This window comes from Leptodactylus fuscus, chromosome 6 (genome assembly GCF_031893055.1).
Source record: "Leptodactylus fuscus isolate aLepFus1 chromosome 6, aLepFus1.hap2, whole genome shotgun sequence".
NCBI classification, from domain to species: Eukaryota; Metazoa; Chordata; class Amphibia; order Anura; family Leptodactylidae; genus Leptodactylus; species Leptodactylus fuscus.
Window position 1 is genome coordinate 52,848,765 of NC_134270.1, and position 19,608 is coordinate 52,868,372.

General features: G+C 42.5%; 1 protein-coding gene across 1 annotated transcript in view; it reads left to right on the forward strand.

Annotated features, from left to right (window-relative positions):
* The window catches only part of DNAJC11 (DnaJ heat shock protein family (Hsp40) member C11), a 107,679-nt gene that overhangs the window by 58,205 nt on the left and 29,866 nt on the right, over positions 1-19,608 (forward strand). Inside the window, exons 5-6 of the mRNA XM_075279939.1 lie at positions 9,604-9,732; positions 10,852-10,974. Coding sequence (XP_075136040.1) covers positions 9,604-9,732; positions 10,852-10,974 — 252 coding nt within the window. The remainder of the gene's footprint in view (positions 1-9,603; positions 9,733-10,851; positions 10,975-19,608) is intronic.

Consider the following 19,608-nt stretch of genomic DNA (forward strand, 5'->3'; position numbering starts at 1 on the left):
CACGGTAGTTACTCCCCTAGCTTTAATGGAGTCCGTGCAGTTTGCACTCGAACAATGTGAAGAGAAAAGTGTTGCTTGTGGTGCTTTTCTCTCCGCATTTTTGAATCCCTGACCGCAATGTGAACCCAGGCCTTAGTAAGTGAAGCTGAATTGTGACGCCACAGCTTCGTTTTATATGTAAGTGATGTAATATTACTGGGAGTTTTTGCTGTCTTGCCTATGCTGATTTTTATCTTCTCCAGTCACAGACAAAGCTGTGTTCAAAGTTCTCTATAACCTGTGAAGACAGCCACACTTCTGCTAGGTTCACACTAGCGTTCATCTTTCCGTTCTTGTTCGGGTTCACATGAGGATACGAAAGACAGAGAGTCCGTCTGCTAATAATGTTGTGGACCCCATAGGGGTCTGTCGGGTTTTATACTGAAACCGGCAGAGAGAAAAGTCCTCCAAGTCTCCCCGCCAGCTTTTCTCTACTACGGAGACTTCAGCGCAGATATGAACCTATCCTGAGATCACAAAATGGATTGCATTATGGGAAATGTAGTTTTCTCCCTACTGTCCAGTATCTCTGACCTTCCACAGTTCACCACAGAACAAAGGAAAGTGGAAAGCAGCAGTATACTTCACATTGTTTAAAATAAAAAAATATTCAAGTCAGTTGTTTTATTTCTTTCTCGGAAAGCTGAATAGTCACTACGTGGGTGGTCACCCATCTTTTTTAGCGTCCTGTAAAGAAAATCGATCAAATTAAGCAGCGCTACGCCTCCCTCTCAGGGACATGTGAATATCGTTGCCTATCTGATAACCTTTGTTTTATGCAGGTGGTTCTTCTGTTAGAACATATTGACATTTTCTGTTTTTCTCAGCCTTCTGAAGTCGGGTTCACCGGTGTTATGAGACTCGCTATGACAGCAGGTCTCAGGAGCTGCGGGCTCCTTCCCTTTGTATATCCCCGGCTTCTTCTTTCCTTCCTGCCCTTGTAACACAACACCTGCCGCTCGCCTTTCTAAGCACAACTTTGTCAATTTCCTCACTCTCTTCGATTTGCTGATGCACAGGTTTTTCTCCTGCTGTGACTTCCTACAAATGGGCCCCAGTATGCCAATTCCTCGAATTGCACTGTCTTTATCAAGATCATTCATTTGCATTATCGGCAATAACCATTACATTTATTTGAAATTTTAATTCACTGCTGCAGAATGTCTTGTGCACTCAGCTCCTGCTGTTTGTTCACATTAACAGTCAAATGTCCAGTCGCCATTAACCGCTTTCCGTTTTATTATTCTATTTTGTTTTATGGCCAATTTATTTTTTTGAAAGTTTTTTTCTATTACTACTATTTTAAAGAAATACTCCAACTCAAAACAGAACTTTACCTGCGTATCAGACGTGTAACGCTTATTCCTGCCAGTATGTGCTGTAACAGTATGGTTTCCACATTGTAGCAGCTTGTGGTTATATTTTTGTTTTTCCAGCTGAGGCCTGGTTCATGTCTGCGTTCAGTATTCTGTTCAGGGTGGGGACCCCATAATGGGGCCTATGTGTTTGAGGCGTGAAGTACTTTTCTCTCCGTATGTCTTGTGCGGACACCGCGTGGAAAACACATGGACCCCATTATAGTCTATGGGGTCCATGTGCTTTCATTGCTCACTGCTTTTTTAAAGCGGTCAGTATTCCGTTCGGGCGGTCCCCAGGTGGACTCCCCTAACAGAAAACCGAACACAGATCTGAATCAGGCCTAATACATTAAAGAGGATTTTCCACTAGCAACACATATCCCCTATCCACAGAAATAGGGGATAAGAATCTGACGACAGGGGTCCCCCAATGCCCCGTGTGAATGGAACAGTGTGACCACTGCTTTATTTAGTGCTATTCTTGGCTATCTTCATCAGTCCTATAAATGGGGATGGGGAGAGGTTAGGGTAGTCACTCATTCACAATAAAGCTGTATGTGCGCAGGGAACTTGAGAACCCATGTTCTCATGATAGCTGGGGGTTCCAGCGCTCAGATTTTCCCCCGATCGGACACTTATCTCGGACCCGGGCTATGTTCACATCTACATCGGAGGCTCCGTAAAGAGCATATGTCACAGAATCCATTAAAAATCATGGTTGAAGAAGTTCTACGTGTAGGACTTTTTGTCCCGACCAAATGATAGGCTGGAATCTAATGGACCTTATTATAGACAATGGCATCTTTTGGGCTTCATTTGCATCTGTCATTCTGAAGATTGTTTGCTAATGTGTAAGGAGTCTTATTATTCCCTTTTTTGGCCAAGATTTGTCGTTTGATTTTTAGTTTTATTTTGGTTGTTTAACCAATGACTTAATGGCTTCATATCTTCATATTACATCATATCTGACAACAAAATTTTTTCTAAATATATTATCGTATTGTGTTCAATGGGTGACTCAAAGCATTTCACATTAGATTTATCAGTGATTGGCATTAAAAAAAACTTATTTGTAGCCAAACACAAGCCCCCCAGATCCTGCAACACCAGATCCTGCCCGGCCTTTAAAAACTCATGATGGATTCATCAATAAGGGTGTACAGACGCCCTGTAGATGAATGTGGCGTATACTACACTAAAGTAGAGACTGGGGGTAGCTCTCATACTTATTAATCCACCTATGATGTTGTATATAGTGTTATTTCTCTCCCTTCTCACTGAAATGTCAGTATTTACAGTCACTCTGGAATTTTGTTCTTAAACCAAAAACTTAACTAGTGTCATACTCAGACAAGTGACTGTATAAAATTGCTCTCCAGTTCTGGAGATTGTAAAAGATCACATAGTAGATGTAGTTTACACAATTAGCCCAATGCTTTTCTAAGCAGTCAGATTACTATGGTAAGCAGCATTGCATTGTGATAGTATTGCATAGCATTTGCCACCTGGATTTGCTGTTATCTCCGACCATGATGCCACTGGGCGCAGAGGGTCACAATCCCAGGGGAAACTACAGTTTTTTCAAGTTTCAGTGCAGGGTCCACTATTGCCAAGTATTCAGATTTTTGAAGGAAAGCGATAGAGATGGTTTAGGCGGGTTCCTTGTAACAATAAATAATCTGTTGAGTTAAGGGTTCTCCATGGGACTGAAGGTTTACAAGCTGACACACTGCCAAGGAGATTGGCAGCTAATTTCTTAGTGTTTTCAGCAGCGCTGCTCTGCGCTGTAACACAGTATTAAAGGAGGACGGCCCCGGGGAGACGGCAGAAGAGAGACAAGTTGTGTTTGATCTGAAAGACAAAGTGCAAAACTCACAGATCATATATAACCAGGATATGGAGGTATTACTTATGAAAGTACACATGGCTTGTATATGTGTATACGTATAGCTAGATATAAGCATGTGGTATGGAATAATGTAGAAGTCTGCCTTATACTGTACAAAGGTATATAGAAACAAATCTACAATCTGTAATTAAATATTTTTGCGTATTCTTTGATGTCATAATGGGCATTATTTCTGCACTGTGACATCACTCTCTGCCTTATCCTTGTGTGTAAAGTACACCAAAATAATTGGTCACTTTTCAATGTCTGAACTTGCTTAAAGGGGATGTCCAACAAAGTAATCTCAACAATTGTTCCACTCCACATTCAACCTAAGCAGAGGTGTTGGTTGGGGCTCCCATTCACTTCAGTGGGAGTGCCAGAGACAGCTGAACTCCTTCACTCTTTTGTCTCTGGTGCCCCATTGAAGTGAATGGGAGCTTTGACCATCACCAGTCCTGACTACAGTCAGGTTGGACGTGGGTCTGAGTAAGGGTCCATTCACATGGAGGAAAATGGTGAGGAATTTGGTGTGGAATTTCAGCGCCGAAAAAAAGCCTCCCATTGACTTCAATGGGTTCCTTTTTCTGGTAGCAAGTCAATGGGAGGCTTTTTTCCAGCGCTGATATAGCACGCCAAATTCCTCACCATTTTTCTCCATGTAAATGGACCCTAAGGGTAAGTTCACACAGGGTTTTTTGGTCCAGAACCTGAGGCGGAGGCCACCTCAGTTTCCGGACCAAAATACGGTAGCTGCGACTGGATACCGTGCAGTGCATCAGCATCCATTCGCGCACTCTGCTCTGGATTAGGCCCAAATGAATGAGCCTAGTCGGGAGGGAGGTGTCGCGAGGTGATTCCGCCCAAAAAAAAAGAATATGTAGCGCTGCTCCCGGAAAAAAGACCTGACCTGCTCCCATTGATTTTAGTGGGAGCCGTCTTTTCGGTCACCCCCTGTGAACTTACCCTAAAGGTCTTGCTGAGTTTACTTTGTGTGACAACATCTAGTCTAGACAATTGTCTATGAGCTGAACAGTCTGCACTCCAGGTGTAGCCTACCTGCACTGATACATTGTAACAAATTGTCACTTACAGGAGCTTTGTGGTGTTATAATTTGCTCATATAGGATTGTCTACAATAGATACAATTGGTTTGTTTTTAGCCTATGGATAGGTTTCCATTCACTTACAGCAAGCAAAGATGTAGAAAAAAGTAAGAAATAGGAACACAACATATATTAAAAATTTACCGTATTTGTTGTATTTTCCAGCTTTAGGAAGCTTATAGGCCTTCAAGCCAGTGTAATTGTAGGGGTTGAGGGTTTTTTTTTTTTTTAAGGGGAGTGTCCCTTTAATTACAATACACTTGATGGACTCCTTGGCTTTGAATCGGGTTTAACCCCCACATAACAGCAGCATCCTCTTTGTCTCGGCCATAAGTACTTGCGAGGCTGTGCGCTTCATGGATTCCTTCACATAACTGAGCCTGTGATGGAGTGTTGTCTCGCAAGCCTTGTAGACGATGGTGAAGATTCATAAGTACTCCGCAGACAGGAGCCTCGTATTTGTCAGAGTTACCCAAGTGAATGGTCTCGTAATGCCTCAGTGGTGCGCCTGTCTCCTGGGGGGAGGGGAGATGATCTATTTTCATGTATTGGTTTTTATATGGAACATAAGTCATCCAGAGCCAACAATGTTTTTGCTTCAGCCAAAAGATTTGAAAGTTTTTAGTGTTTGTGGCTTTACTTTCCTCAAGACTCCTCCACAAGTCCTTATGGATTCCATGTAGATGCAGCAATGCGTGCTGGTGTCACTGGTCATTTTAACACTATTCATCTTCACTTTTAATGCTGAACCCCACAATACCATACAGAATTCCCGACCTGAAATAGAGATACAGCACTGTTCATCCTGGGCTGCCTGCTTCATGGACATAATGTCAGAGCTACAGAGCTCTCAGGCTTATAGCATAAGATAGGGGGCTGATGGGATATACATGGCATAACAAAGTAGATTTCCATGCTTTTCAGAGTCTCTGAAAAGTTTGGTGACTGTACATTATGACCTATTATTGGTTGCCTTTAATGGAAATTCAATACTATACTAATACTATACTTTGTTGCCTTGCAGAGACTAAAGGCCATGCATTCAATTTAGATTTTTTGGCAGTAATTGTATCATTATACATTTTGTAATATACTTTTAACAAGTTTTGGCTCCTTTCTGTGAAATCCTGCATTTCTTTATGAGCTGTACTTGCTTCTCATTGTGCATGGTGTACGGACTTGTGTATAATGCAGCACGGTGGCTCAGGCTGGGTTCACACCAGCACTCTTTTTCCATCTGGGGATTCCTTCACCTATTCCACTTAAAAAATGCGGAGAGAATATTCCTGCTTGCGTTTTTTCAGCGGAAACCCAGCAGACCCCATTATTCCATTTTTTCAGTCCCCAAGCATACCCAAAAAACGGAAACCCAAGCAGGTATGAACCTACAGTGTCAGTGGTTAGCACCATTTGACTTGCTACGCTGGAGTCCTGGGTTCGATTCTAGCCAAAGACAACATATACAAGAAGTTTGTAACTATTTCCATTTTACTATAAAGTGTAGAAACTTGTTTCTGGTGTCCTATGTAAGAGGAGATGGGATATCTGTAGACAGCTATATACACGTATAGCAATCACAACTGTATTTTCAACCAGTGCTATCTCTGGATATAGTCCAGGTAGAAATAGAATCTTTTCTTTCGTGCAACACGGTTGGTGTTTGGTTTATCTGAATCCATTCCAAATATATAAGCCCTTCTAGTGCTGGTGCGTTAGCCAAGTGGGCGGTAACACTGTGGTTTCTCTGTGTGCTGTATGCATGCACTGTTACCTCCCACTTGACTAGTGGACCCTAGTTTGCATCAACTTCTATTCTTTTTGGAATGACTGAGTAGGATTAGTGGTGTTGGTAGGTGCCATGCAGGTGTTCATCCCCAACACCCACAAGGGTTGGTCAGTGTGAGCCACTCTCTATAACTGCTTGTATACTGGTCACTAGTCCAGAGTCCCCCTAAAAGGCTATGGGTAGCGTAATAGGTATCAGGAGGATTTGCTATATGCCCAGCCTTGGGGTGGGGGGCTAAGATTCTGTTCAGATCTGTTTTGTTTTTCAGCGTTGTTCTGCTCTGACTTAGTTACAACCAAAATAATGGCATTGCCAGATCAATTGTGTGCCCTACAGATGCCGTGACTGTAAAAGTTTGTAGTCACCACTCCACATGTACATTGACACTAGAAGTCATGGATGGCAGTGCAACTGGCGCCATCTACAGCCTGCTACTATGAAGTGCATCCTCAATGGAATAGCTACCCTTAAAATCAAATAAAAAACAGTCACTATTAAATGATAGTCTTAGAGGGGGTGGGAAATAAATGCACAAAATGTACGGATTCTGAAGCCTTGTAGTAAATGCATTTTTTAAAGGGGCGAGCATTTCACAAACCAATGAACGTGGCGCCTCCTCTTTGTACAGGGAAACTTTAAGATAAGTTTGCAGCAGCTGAGAAGGAAGAATAACCTCACCCACATGGAAGATATAATGAGTACAAATGGAAATGTGAATTCCCACAAGTGTTTTCCCAGCAGCTTGTAAACTAGCGAGATACGAGGCAAGGTCTAGGCCAGGGGATCGAGTCTTGAAAAATGTCCTATAAATAGTGCGGCTAATCACGCGGAGTAGACTACGTGGATTAATTTGGGTATAACATTCGTCATAATTGAATCCGGCGGGGAGGGGGCGGCGTGATGAATTGTTAACCTTTTCTCCCCGCTTAAGCTGAGAGCGTCGTCTTCGGAAAGGCCACAACCACTGTAAAGAAGTGAAGGAAGCAATACCATTAAGCTGCATGGCACCATAATGTGTTGTCGACGTTCCCTTGGCTGCAAAGTTAATCAGTTGACTGGATTTAGCGCGCCTCATTTCTTTTAATGGCTGTTGCTTTGCTGATCCATCTTACCCAACTATTTTTTTTTTCATTTTTTTTTTTTTATTTTCTCAACTTTTTAAAGGACAACGGAATGCAAAAAGTTCTGTTTTACTCTATGGAACCTTTGCAATTTTGTGTACCTGATCTATTCATGGTTTCCCATGACCCCTGCTGATCCCCAAAACACCTATGTTCATCCTGTATGGGTATGTGTGCAAGAGCGGGGTCCATGTTAAATCGACACATGGATGATCTTTGTGCTGCCCATTAGTGTTGAGCGAGTAGTATTCGATCGAATACCTGGCTGCCATAGGAATGCGTGTAAGCGGCCGAACACTAAGAGGTTAAGTGCATCGAATATTCAGTGGTCTTAACCCCTTGGTGTTCAGCCGCTTAGGAACATTCCTATGGCCGCAAGGTATTCGATCGAATACTAATCACTCAACACTACTGCCCATGTCTCGTTGACCCCGCTCCAGTGATTCTGAGACACAAAGCAGAGAAGTGTAGGCCTCATGATAATATGTACAGCACATATAATGGGTAAAGAAAAATATGACTAGCCCACGTATAAGTAAATAAGGCATATGCGGCTATTCCAGTCTGTAGCCCATCCCGTGACTACCCAAAGCCATACAACTCCTTATACAAAAATGGTCCAGTGGAAAGGAGAGCACAATAAAACATTCATTTTAATGGCACATTCACTTATTTGCTTCTTTTTTTGCCAATTTATTTATAACCTATAATAGCATTAAAAAGACACATGTATTATTGCGGAAACGTTGCACAATAGTTTTAATACATGAATGAAAATATACAGTAGGTTGTAGTAAACCGTCATATACTAAACAAAGTTTAAACTTTGGTAAACTCATGTCTTACCTGTATGTACTGGAAATCCCTATCCAGGTACAGTGCTATCTAGTGCATGACCATTAAAAATCCAATACACATGTAATGTATTCAGCCTCCCAGCGCCTGCTACATAGGACGGTATAAGTGATATGTCATGTTACCAGCAGGAAATATACATTGCTGACCAGGTGGCATTGCTAAATGAATACTACACTGCAAACATGTAAGTGAGCTCTTATGATGAATTCATCTGTGCTGAAGACACTTAAAGGGGTTGTTCCATTAAAGACACTTATCCCCTATCCAGCAGTTAGACCTTCAGTGGTCAGGAGAGCGGAGGACTAAGTCCCGCCACGTGAATAAAGGGTCAGCGTGCTTGTATGACGACAGGCACTCCATTCACTGCTATGGTGCTGCTGGGAATGCAATCTTATTTATTTTAGTTTTTTGACTTGCTTATACAGATATTACTTACAGATATTATTATTACAGCAGTCCCATAACAGTGGAGCACTGATCACACAAGCATACTGGGGTTTCATTCACAAGGAGGGTTAATGGGGGACTCCATCTCCCCCCCCCCCCCACACACACACACACACACACCCCTCTTCTCCTGATCACTGAGATACCCACTAGTTGTGGACCCCAGTGATGTGATGTGACACTTATTCCCTATTCACAGTATAAGTGTATTTATTGGGACAACCCCTTTAAAGAGATTTTCCACATAAAGGCATTTTTTTTAAAAAAAAATCTAAGTAAGGGACCGTTCCCACGGAGTAATGCTGCGCTCATTCTGTCACGTAAACACATGTCAGAGTGAGCGCTTCAAAACAGAATCCCTTTGACTTCAATGAGTTCCACCTTACGTGTGCTACACATTGAAATCAATGGTAGGCTTTTTAACCCATTGATTTCAATGTGTTACGCGCATTAAACGGAACCCATTGAAGTAAATGGGATTCTGTTTTGAAGCGCTCACTCTGACGTGTTTACGTGTCAGAATGAGCGCAGCCTTATTCCATGGGAACGGGCCCTAAGAGAGAGCCTCGGTTGAAGATTTTGGACTTTCCTTGCCCCTTTTCCAAACTCTACTTACTACCGTGTCTGCAATAATCTGAAACAGACCGGTTGCTTTTTTTCATATATTTTTCTGTATACCGGTAAATTGTAATTGTTTTTGTCTTTTCTTTTTTCTTTGCACGTTTTTTGCCATCACATAAAAATATATATATATATATATATATTCCTTCCCTGCGTTCACAGCTGGCGCAGACCTGTGCAGTCTTATATAATTACTAACAAGTACTTGAGTTGTCCCATAGATGTTCTTCACTACCTCTTGATACAAGTTAGCGTCAGGCAATGGCCCTGCTCGCTTCTAAGTACACTTTTATCCGGCATAAACTCTGTTGTTCCTACTGACTTTAAATGTATTTATTTCCCCTTATTTTCCCTCCATTTCTTATTTCTCGCCTCTCAGGGGACAATTAGTGTTGGCGTAGATGCCACGGAGCTGTTTGATCGCTATGATGAAGATTTTGAAGACCTGCCAGGAAGTGGCTTTCCCCAGATTGAAATTAACCGTATGCACATCTCGCAGTCTATTGAGGTACGCACAGCTAATTTCTCTCCATATAAAAATATATCTGAATTTGCAAGGCATAGCAGCCCCACATTGCATCTAAGTGATGCTGAAGTTTTATTTTTATTTACCACGGGCTCATCTTTATTTATAAAGGAGATTCAATTATTAGCTTAGCCGGAGACTCATCTGCATGAGACGGCACAGAGCGAGAATGCAATGGCTGAGGGCTAGACTCAGGCTTCCTGTGCACACGGCCGCCTAGAAGTCAGAAGGTCCTGCCTGAAACGGCACAGAACAAGAATGTAATGGCTGAGGGCTAAACTTGGGTTTCCTGTGCACATGATCAACTAGATGTAATAAAGTCGGAGTGCTAAGGTCACAATACCTACACCCCAGGCCTACCATAAAGTTGTTGGCCAGGATAAGGGAATGCAGATGTTTTCTTTCAGAAACAGCGCCACACTTGTCCAGTGGTTGTGTTTGGAGTTGCAGCTTGTCTCCATCAAAGTGAAGGGGGTTGAGCTGCAGGGCCACACACAATTGGTGGACAAGGGTGGCACTTTATATAAGAAATGAACCACCTGAAAATGGAAGGGATTCAGTGTTCTTATATTGCTGCACTGCTGAAGTTTCAGGATCGTGCATTCATGTCTTAGCCAAGGGAATTTAGGGTTTATAAAGGGGATCCTTCATTAAAGACTCTCAACTATTAGCCAGATCAAAATGTGGTAATACAAAGAGTCTCTAATGATGGAGAACCCAGCATGTTCATATGTTGCATGTTCAACCCATTGTTTGCACTAGACATTATGTAATACTTAGTTTCCCCTATTGTGGCGCTGCAGAGAAATCGACATTTTTTGCACATGCTCTTCAGGTCCTTGTTATAGACTCACGTTAGTGACTTCTGAAGAGTCATGCAGAAATGTATGGTCCGTACAACCTTATTCCAACAACCAAATTAGTTTTTGTGAATTGGTGTTTGGCGCAGGCACCAGAACAAAACTTTTTGATCCTGGTTCTCAGTCAATGAAACGCCTTGGAAGTTGCCCCTAAATCTAAGGGTGCATATGTGGGATGATGAATATTATTTTTTTTCTTTTCTGAAATATTTATCAGCATTTTTTTTTCTTTTACTACCAGGCTCCACTAACCGCAACAGACACGGCCATTCTCTCCGGGAGCGCCTCCACTCACAATGGCAATGGGGGCGGATCAATAAACTTAGCTTTGAGACGAGTGACCTCGGCCAAGGGATGGGGAGAGGTAAGCACCGTGGAAAATAAACACTACATCCGCCCGAGCGAACAAACAAGAAAACGCACACGCAGCACATTATGAATATAAATTGCCAAACAGGACGGAAAGGTAGTTTGCAAACTGGTGTTTATATAATTATGGCTGTCTACCATCCTGTCAGACACAAAAGGTTTTATACATCGCTGCCTCTGTGTGAAGGACAAAACTAATGGGATCTTCTTCCAGCGCTCAGCCTCTCATGTTGTACAACAAGCCCCGTATCTGTTTAGGTGATTAAGGGGGTATCAATTATTACCAAGGCCCCCGAGGCCACTAGTTAGTAACTTCTAGAGAAAGCCTAATATGCTCAACTTGCCCGAGAGAAATTATCTGATCAGGGAAATCAAATCCATAAAAGCAAAGCGCTAAAAATGGCTGCAGCCTGGCAGCTTGTATTTCTCTGTGCCTGCCCTCTAAGTACGGTCATCTGGGGGAACACTTATTGTCTCGTAGGTGTATTTAAAGGGAGCATTACAACTTATTAATAATGTGTCATATATCCAGAATAGGTGAGATGTTGTCCACCCTTTGTGTGCAGCTTCAGCTTTTATTTTATTCGGAAGTGTTCCAGTGACTACAGAATACAGTAGGTTTTGTTTGTACCGTACATGTACATACTGATGGCATTGACTAACATACAGAGAGAATAGTATAGATGTGACTGGGATTGGCTTAGATATGTGATAAATAGATAGACATAAGATGGTTACAAAAGCAAGAGAGAGAAATGAGATGGACACGAGACAGACACAAGATAAGACAGATGGTGCCCAATGTAAGGAGTTCAAGAATAGAAATGACATTGGGTTTTGTGAAACATGGAATATGAAAGAGAAACACAAGACTGATACGAGAAATATTTGAGAGAGGTGCAATACGGAAAAGAGAGGGAAAAAGGCACAAGATGGACTCGAGAGAGAAAGACGAGAAACTCATACATGAGGGAAGCAAGACTGACATGAGAGATACAATATGCAAATCTGTTTCCCAGGATGTAATTAGGAAACAGTGCCTCTGTACGCTGCTTGTTAGGACAGCCCCCTTAACATCATGCATGACTTTTTCAATAATCCTAATAACATGATGCGGGGTTATTGCCAAACTAGTATATCCATTCCAAAAGGAACAGAATCCCAGCTGAGGACAGCTCTGTTTTGATCTGGTTGGATCTCATCAACACAGCGTAGGGAAACTGGTTTGGCTGGGTGAGAGACTTTAGACAAGGGTCAAGGAATGGATATACTGGTTTGGCAATAACCCCCCCATTATGTTATTAGGCTTATTGAAAAAGTCATGCATGATGTTAAAGGGCTGTCCTAACAAGCAGCGTACAGAGGCACTGTTTCCTAATTACATCCTGGGAAACCGATTTGCATATTCCCCATAATCCCCTAGTTGAGCGAAAATGGCTTTGTAAGTCTCCATACGCTTGCAAAGGTGCTCTCTCCTCAAGGAGTGTTATCCCCTGACCATGAGAGAGAGAGAGAAAGAGAGGCATGAGACAGATACTTGAGAAAAAGAGAGGTGTGAGACACAGACACAAGATAGACCAGATGTTTTTCCAATGTAAGGCTGTGCCAGAATTTCCATTGGAGACCCAGTCACAGTGTCCACTTGAAATTGGTGGAGTTAAAACTCCTGCATGGAGGACTTTTTCTTCCAATGATTTCAGTTTTAAAACAACAGACCCCTATTGGACCCCATTATAGTCAGGCTCCATGTGTTACCACTGTTTTAATTGTTCTGATCTTCTGACGATCCAAAACAATGGAGAGGCAACTCTAGTGTGAACCTGGCGTTAGAAGTTCAGGATTAGAAACTACATTGGGTTTTATTTGTAAAGATAAAGAGATTGATACAAGTGAGAACGAGAGAGATGTGCGACACAGGCAAAAGACAGATGTTGTTCCAATGTAAGGAGTTCAAGATTAGAAATTACATTGGAATTTTTATGTATAGACAGACGCAAAATGGATATCAAAGAGAAAGAGGGATGCGAGATATGAGCAGGACGTGAGACCGATACGAGACAGACACAAGATAGACTGAGTGTATTCTAATGTAAGGAGTTCAAGATTAGAAACAACATTGGGATTTATGTGTATATATAGAGGGGTGTATATAAGCAATGAGCAGACGCCTATTTACATATATATATGCACAGGTTGATGTTTGGGATATAATCTGGCACTTCCTTTTTCTTTCCATTATTCCCTGGATGTGATAGCCAATGACCCGTCATATAAATAGCTGATTTCCTGCTGTAATGTAGCAGGTATAAAATGTGGTTTCTGGAGAATGCATTTGCAGCTAATTGCACAGACTCTATGTAGCCAAAGGCAAACTTGCATAAAAAATTCTGTACTGCAATAAGAATCCATATACCTCCTCCCCCAACAACAGTATCAGGTCTCACCAGGCATTTCCAAATGGCTTAAGATGAGCTAGAATGTTGTTACTGTAGTTAGAGACACTAAATATAATTATATATGTACATAATACCATCCATTGCTAGTGTAGTCGGGAGACTTAAGAACCAAGTGTCGGAGCATTCACTCCATTATACTTCCTCCAGTGCTGATGCGTATGAAGCAATAATTTGAGGGTAAAGGGGCGGGGCTTAGGTTGATTACTTTCAGGCTGCTGCACAATCCTCACTCTCATTGACCAGCCCACTTTTTTCAGCAAAGCCCTGCCGTTTCGCTCCTCCCATACTGAAGATAGATAGGCCCAGTAGGAGAAAGGACGCTTGTTTTGTCTGCCAGATTCCTTCAAGACTGTTTCTGGAGCTTGCAGAATATCTTTGGCGACTGATAAATAGGTGTTCTCCTTCTGAGTGTTTCTCATTCATCTCAAGGTTTAGTGTCCCTTTAAGTGTTCCCAGCTCTGTCTGTAATTTTTAGTGAGTATATAAATACTGCATCTTTAACAAGCGTTTGGTACTGCTGAGACTGAAGAATGTCAGATTAACATTGAAAAGCCGATGTGAAAGTCACCCACAGTATAGAAAATGAGACTGTGGAAGCTCTCGCTCCAACTTCAAAGGCTGCGCTCAAGCAGAACTGCTGACATGGTTTAACATGAGACTCTGGAGAGCAGTCTCGAGCCACCTGTGAGACCTAAAATACAGTGGAGTGTAACCAAATGGAAATGCAAAAAAGCAGCGATTCATCCAAAGACCCTTAATTAGATTCAGAGAGGAGAAGAGTCAGTTATCAGACAGCCGGGTCTTCTCCAGAGAGACCTCTCCTCTTTTATTCCAGAGCGCCGGGCCCAGCAAAGAACCGAGACTCCGCTGCCAAGTCAAGAGATGAGATTGAATAAGATACACCAGTTATAATTTAAGGGTTGAATGGGGCAGTGGCCCAGGGCCAGAACGTTTCCATCTAGGATGAAAGACGAAGACATTTAGCTGATTATGTTATTCAGGAGCCGCGACCTTCCTGATCTGTGGGGGACGTACGGGCACGCTGGTTATATATTTTTTTTTATTTATTTTTTTTGCACCCTCATCTGACTGTAAGGTGGTGTCCAAAAATGAATCATGAGTTGTGGGTATCGTATGTAATGATGCAATTTATATCGATAATGAATTCCTTGCGCTGATATCTGTAGCTAAGAGGCTTACGCTGCAATATTGTATGTAATCTCATTATACACTATGGGTCATAATTGCATTTGCTTTCACTTATGGCATCGCTGTGAGTGAAGTTACTTCATTTTAACTATGCCATGGGTTGACAATATGCGGCTTCATACTGGTGCACTGAAGTAGCAGGGATGAATTTGTCATTAAATGATCATGTGTAAAACATGAATATGTATTGTACCAAGTGCCAAACGCAGCTCTGCTACCTACACTTCTAAAACTATCCATGAATTCAGGTATGCAGTGGTGTAACTAGGAATGGCAGGGCCCCATGGTGAACTTTTGACATGGGCTCCCCCACCGACACTGACGCCGAAGTCCTCGACCGACCCCCTCCTATGCATTTTTGCGCGCTCTATTATGCCCCATAGTGGCCCCTTCACACAGTATTATCCCCCATAGTGGCCCCTGCACACAGTATTATCCCCCATAGTGGCCCCTGTACACAGTATTATCCCCCATAGTGGCCCCTGCACACAGTATTATGCCCCATAGTGGCCCCTGCACACAGTATTATGTCCCATAGTGGTCCCTGCACACAGTATTATGTCCCATAGTTGTCCCTGCACACAGTATTATGTCCCTTAGTGGCCCTGTACACAGTATTATCCCCCATAGTGGCCCCTGTACACAGTATTATCCCCCATAGTGGCCCCTGCACACAGTATTATCCCCCATAGTGGCCCCTGCACACAGTATTATCCCCCATAGTGGCCCCTGCACACAGTATTATGCCCCATAGTGGCCCCTGCACACAGTATTATGTCCCATAGTGGTCCCTGCACACAGTATTATGTCCCATAGTGGTCCCTGCACACAGTATTATGTCCCTTAGTGGCCCTGGACACAGTATTATGTCCCTTAGTGGCCCTGCACACAGTATTATTTCCCTTAGTGGCCCTGCACACAGTATTATCCCCCATAGTGGCCCCTGCACACAGTATTATACCCCATAGTGGCCCCTCCACACTGTATTATCCCCCATAGTGGCCCCTGCACACAGTATTGTACCCCATAGTGGCTCCTGCACACAGTATTATACCCCATAGTGGCCCCTCCACACTGTATTATCCCCCATAGTGGTCCCTGCACACAGTATTGTACCCCATAGTGGCTCCTGCACACAGTATTATGTCCCACTGTGGACACCCATAAACAATTATTATACTCTGGGGTCTTTTCAGACCCCAGAGTATAATAATCGGAGACCCAGGGGGAGAAAAACATTAAAAAAAACCAAAAACTTTGTTACTCACCTATCTAAGGCAACGAAAAGTTAAACTGCACAGTCCTTAGCGGCACCAGATTTATTCTCATGTCTGATTCTCTGTCACATTAGTAGACTGCCTAACCTGCTCCTCCTATTAGTTGATTTGGTGTACACCATAAAAATACAATAACATTTTGGTACAACTAGGCCACGCCCATTTTCCACTGAGCAACACCTATTTCCCTTAAATCCACACACCCCGTGTTGTACAAGTGTCTAAAACTCTGATGAGGGTGGCACAAGTCAAGTTAGATAGTTTTCGGCACATGTTGCACTAATTCTGGGGTGTTTGGTTCGTAAATATCACTCAAAGTGTCTTCTGGAATTTCGGGAGATATAACATTTACAGTGAAACATTTTTTGAAACAACCACCCAAAATTGTATAAAAAAGTGGTCTTCTAGGTGGGTGGTCTTCTCAAAGAAGTTGGCCAATATGATTAATATATGCGAAAACTGAAGTACTGTCTATGAAATCTGGTCTGGATAAGGAGATGCTTTCATTGTTGTTTTGAATGTCTGTTGCTCTCATCTGTCATTGGTCACTAGTGCTGAAAAACACCATTGCTCTCATCTTTTATCCTAGGATGGATGAGAGCAATGGACTTTTACAGCATTAGAATGATGGACAAAGATGAAGCCCCCCTCCCCCATCTGTGTCAATTCCCATTGACTATACCTTGAACATCATGATGGACATTAGTGATGACCTATCCTCAGGATAGGTCATCAATTGAGGATCCCTGGGGACCAGTGCCTGGGACCTCTGTGGATCAGCTGTCTGAAGTCCCAGAGTGCCTCTATCGCTTCACAGGCCATGTGACATCACATTCATCAATCACATGGCCTGATCACAGCTCAGTCCCACTCAAGTGAATGGGCTGATCTGTGATAGCAACCAGTCACTGTACAAATGTACAGTGGCGTACTTGGTAAGTAGTGAAGACGCTGCAGCCCATTCAAGCAGCTGATCGGCTGGTGACCGAGTTGTTAGACCCCTGCTGATCAATTATGTAGCCTGGGAAACCCTAGTGAATTGAGGGGTTATCCATTTTTGCAAAAAAAAAAAAAGGTTCTATTTCTCCAGTGTATATAAAAATACTTGATAAGGAATTTATCACGTTTGATCCCAGAATACTTTGGTATATAGAGGAGTTGACAGACAACTCAATGACTATTTCATTAACTTTACATTTTGTTAATTGACAAAAATAAACTAATACCACTTCTATTTTTGAGCACATTCTTACTTTGCAGCATCTATCAGAGGTTCTCATAGAAGATGGAAACTAATACAATCCAATACATATGTGATTAAAAAAAACCTTCACAATCGTGAAGATACAAAACCAATAAGTAGTATGTTTCTCAAACAATATGGCCCCAACACAACTCTCCAATAACAACATACAGAAGGAGAAGACTTGTTCCTCCAGCGCCATTGTTACAAGTGGATAATCAAAAACTCAGATCTTAATAATGGAACGTCCGTTCGCGTCTCATACTCAAGCCTTTGGGTATGCGTGTATTTAAATAATAGATCCAAAACACCTCTCCAGTCAATAAAGTATGTCTTAAGTCACTCCCTGTATTGATTTGTAGAGCCTTCAATGGCGAATGCTCTAAAATATTTACTTGATCTTCCATGACGCTTCTTTCAGCGTTCCGAATATTGCATGTATTTGGATTTGTGACATAACCTAGATAGTCCAAAACGCTGACTTTGAACTTTGGGGCTGTGCAACCAGCATACGTCAGACAGCGGTGTGTGTATTGAATGATACAGATCACATGGTCACTATTACAGATGATAATTTTGGTTAGTTCATTAGTCATCGTCTATTTGTATTCCAGTAGTCAGACATGTCATAAGTTAGGATGCAAGTAGTTTGAAGTACCGTATTTTTCGGACTATAAGACGCACCTAGGTTTTAGAGGAGGAAAATAGGGAAAAAAAAATTTGAAGCAAAAACTGGTAAAATATTTAATATATGGGAGTTGTAGTTTTGCAACAGCTGCAAGGCCACATTGACAGGTGACCCTGCAGCTGTACGGGGATGCATAGAGCGGTTTTTTTGCGGGGCCAGCTGTACTTTTTAGTTATACCATTTTGGGGGATATCTATTGCTTAGATCACCTTGTATTGAAAAAAAAACAGGAGGTGATTTAGAACTTTTATTTATTTCATATTTTTAAAGCTTTTTTTTTTTTTTTTTTTTACTATTTTATTCCCCCCCGGGGGCTTGAACCTGCGGTCACTTGATCGCAAGTCCCATAGACGGCAATACAACTGTATTGCCGTCTATGGGACATTCTATTAGTATTACGGCTGGTCATAGAGACCAGCCGCAATACTAATATAGCCGTGACAGGCCGGGGAGCCTCATTAGGCTCCCGGCTGTCACCCGAACAGGTCGGCTCCTGCGATATCGCCGCGCAGGAGCCGGCCTGCAACTTTACAGGTACGGGGCCGGTGGGGACCGGCCCCGGGGGAGAAGGGGCCACGGATACTGACCCGGCATCCGCTGTACTAGAGAGGCGGATGCCGGGGAGGGATAGACGCCAGCACAGGTGCCGGGGCCTGAGACATCGCTGCCCTGCATGAAGCCAGCGGCGGGGGGACGGAGGAGCCCCTGCCGCTGCTGGCTTCATGCAGGGCAGAGGAGCGCAGCGATGTCTCAGGCCCCGGCACCTGTAATGGGGTCTATCACTTGCCGGCTTCCGCCTCTCTAGTACAGCGGATGCCAGGCGCCACCTTCAGACTATAAGACGCACCCTTCTTTTCCCCAAAACTTTTGGGGAAAAAAAGTGCGTCTTATAGTCCAAAAAATACGGTATGTAGTTCTGTTTTTCCTGGATTTTCATCTGTAAGACATTAAAGTAGACAATTTTATTTTCTGTAGATCTGGATTGTTCTTTCCTGTTTATGTAGTAATATTATTACAAGGGATTGGGTATGCCTGAGGCCTACAGGGGTATTGTTTTGGCCTATAGGCTTGTATGTTGTATTACATCTCTGGAGTCCTACTATGGCTATGTGCGTGATGCCGTCATAAATGGTATATGCATTGACCAGTCCTCATCCTTAATCCTGTCTGTATCATGGTAGTTCCTCTATGATGCATGGAATATCAGTCAAGGTTGGGAATTTGGTAGGCCAAACCACAGACTATAACAACACTCTTTTTCCACAAACCTACTCTGACTCCTTCACAAATGACTGACAACCATGGTCAGTCAGAAGCTGCAAATATCCTCTAATTTATTAAGTTAGTGATTGACTGACTTCCTATGAATATGGAAATATGTAACAAACTAAATATATAATTAATTATACAATATTTTATTTTCTGACTGGCGTTATATGAGAAGTGAAAATCACGTGTCACATGTTGGGGCATTTGCTTAAAAGTGAATGTTTCACTAGAAAGTGAGTGATGAATCAAGTCCCGTGTTTAGAATAAAATACATTTTTGGTTGTATTTTTCTTTTTTCAAACTCACTATTTAAAAAAAAAAAAAATCCTGTATCCCTGCAGTTTTCACTCTGACCATTAAGCCTAAAAATAAGCTGGCACTTCCTGTTGTTTAATGATTACTTTTCATTAGCCATGTCATTATTCTTGTTACAATTAGGATTAATTCCCACGGAGTAACGCACCGCTCATTCTGACACGTAAACACA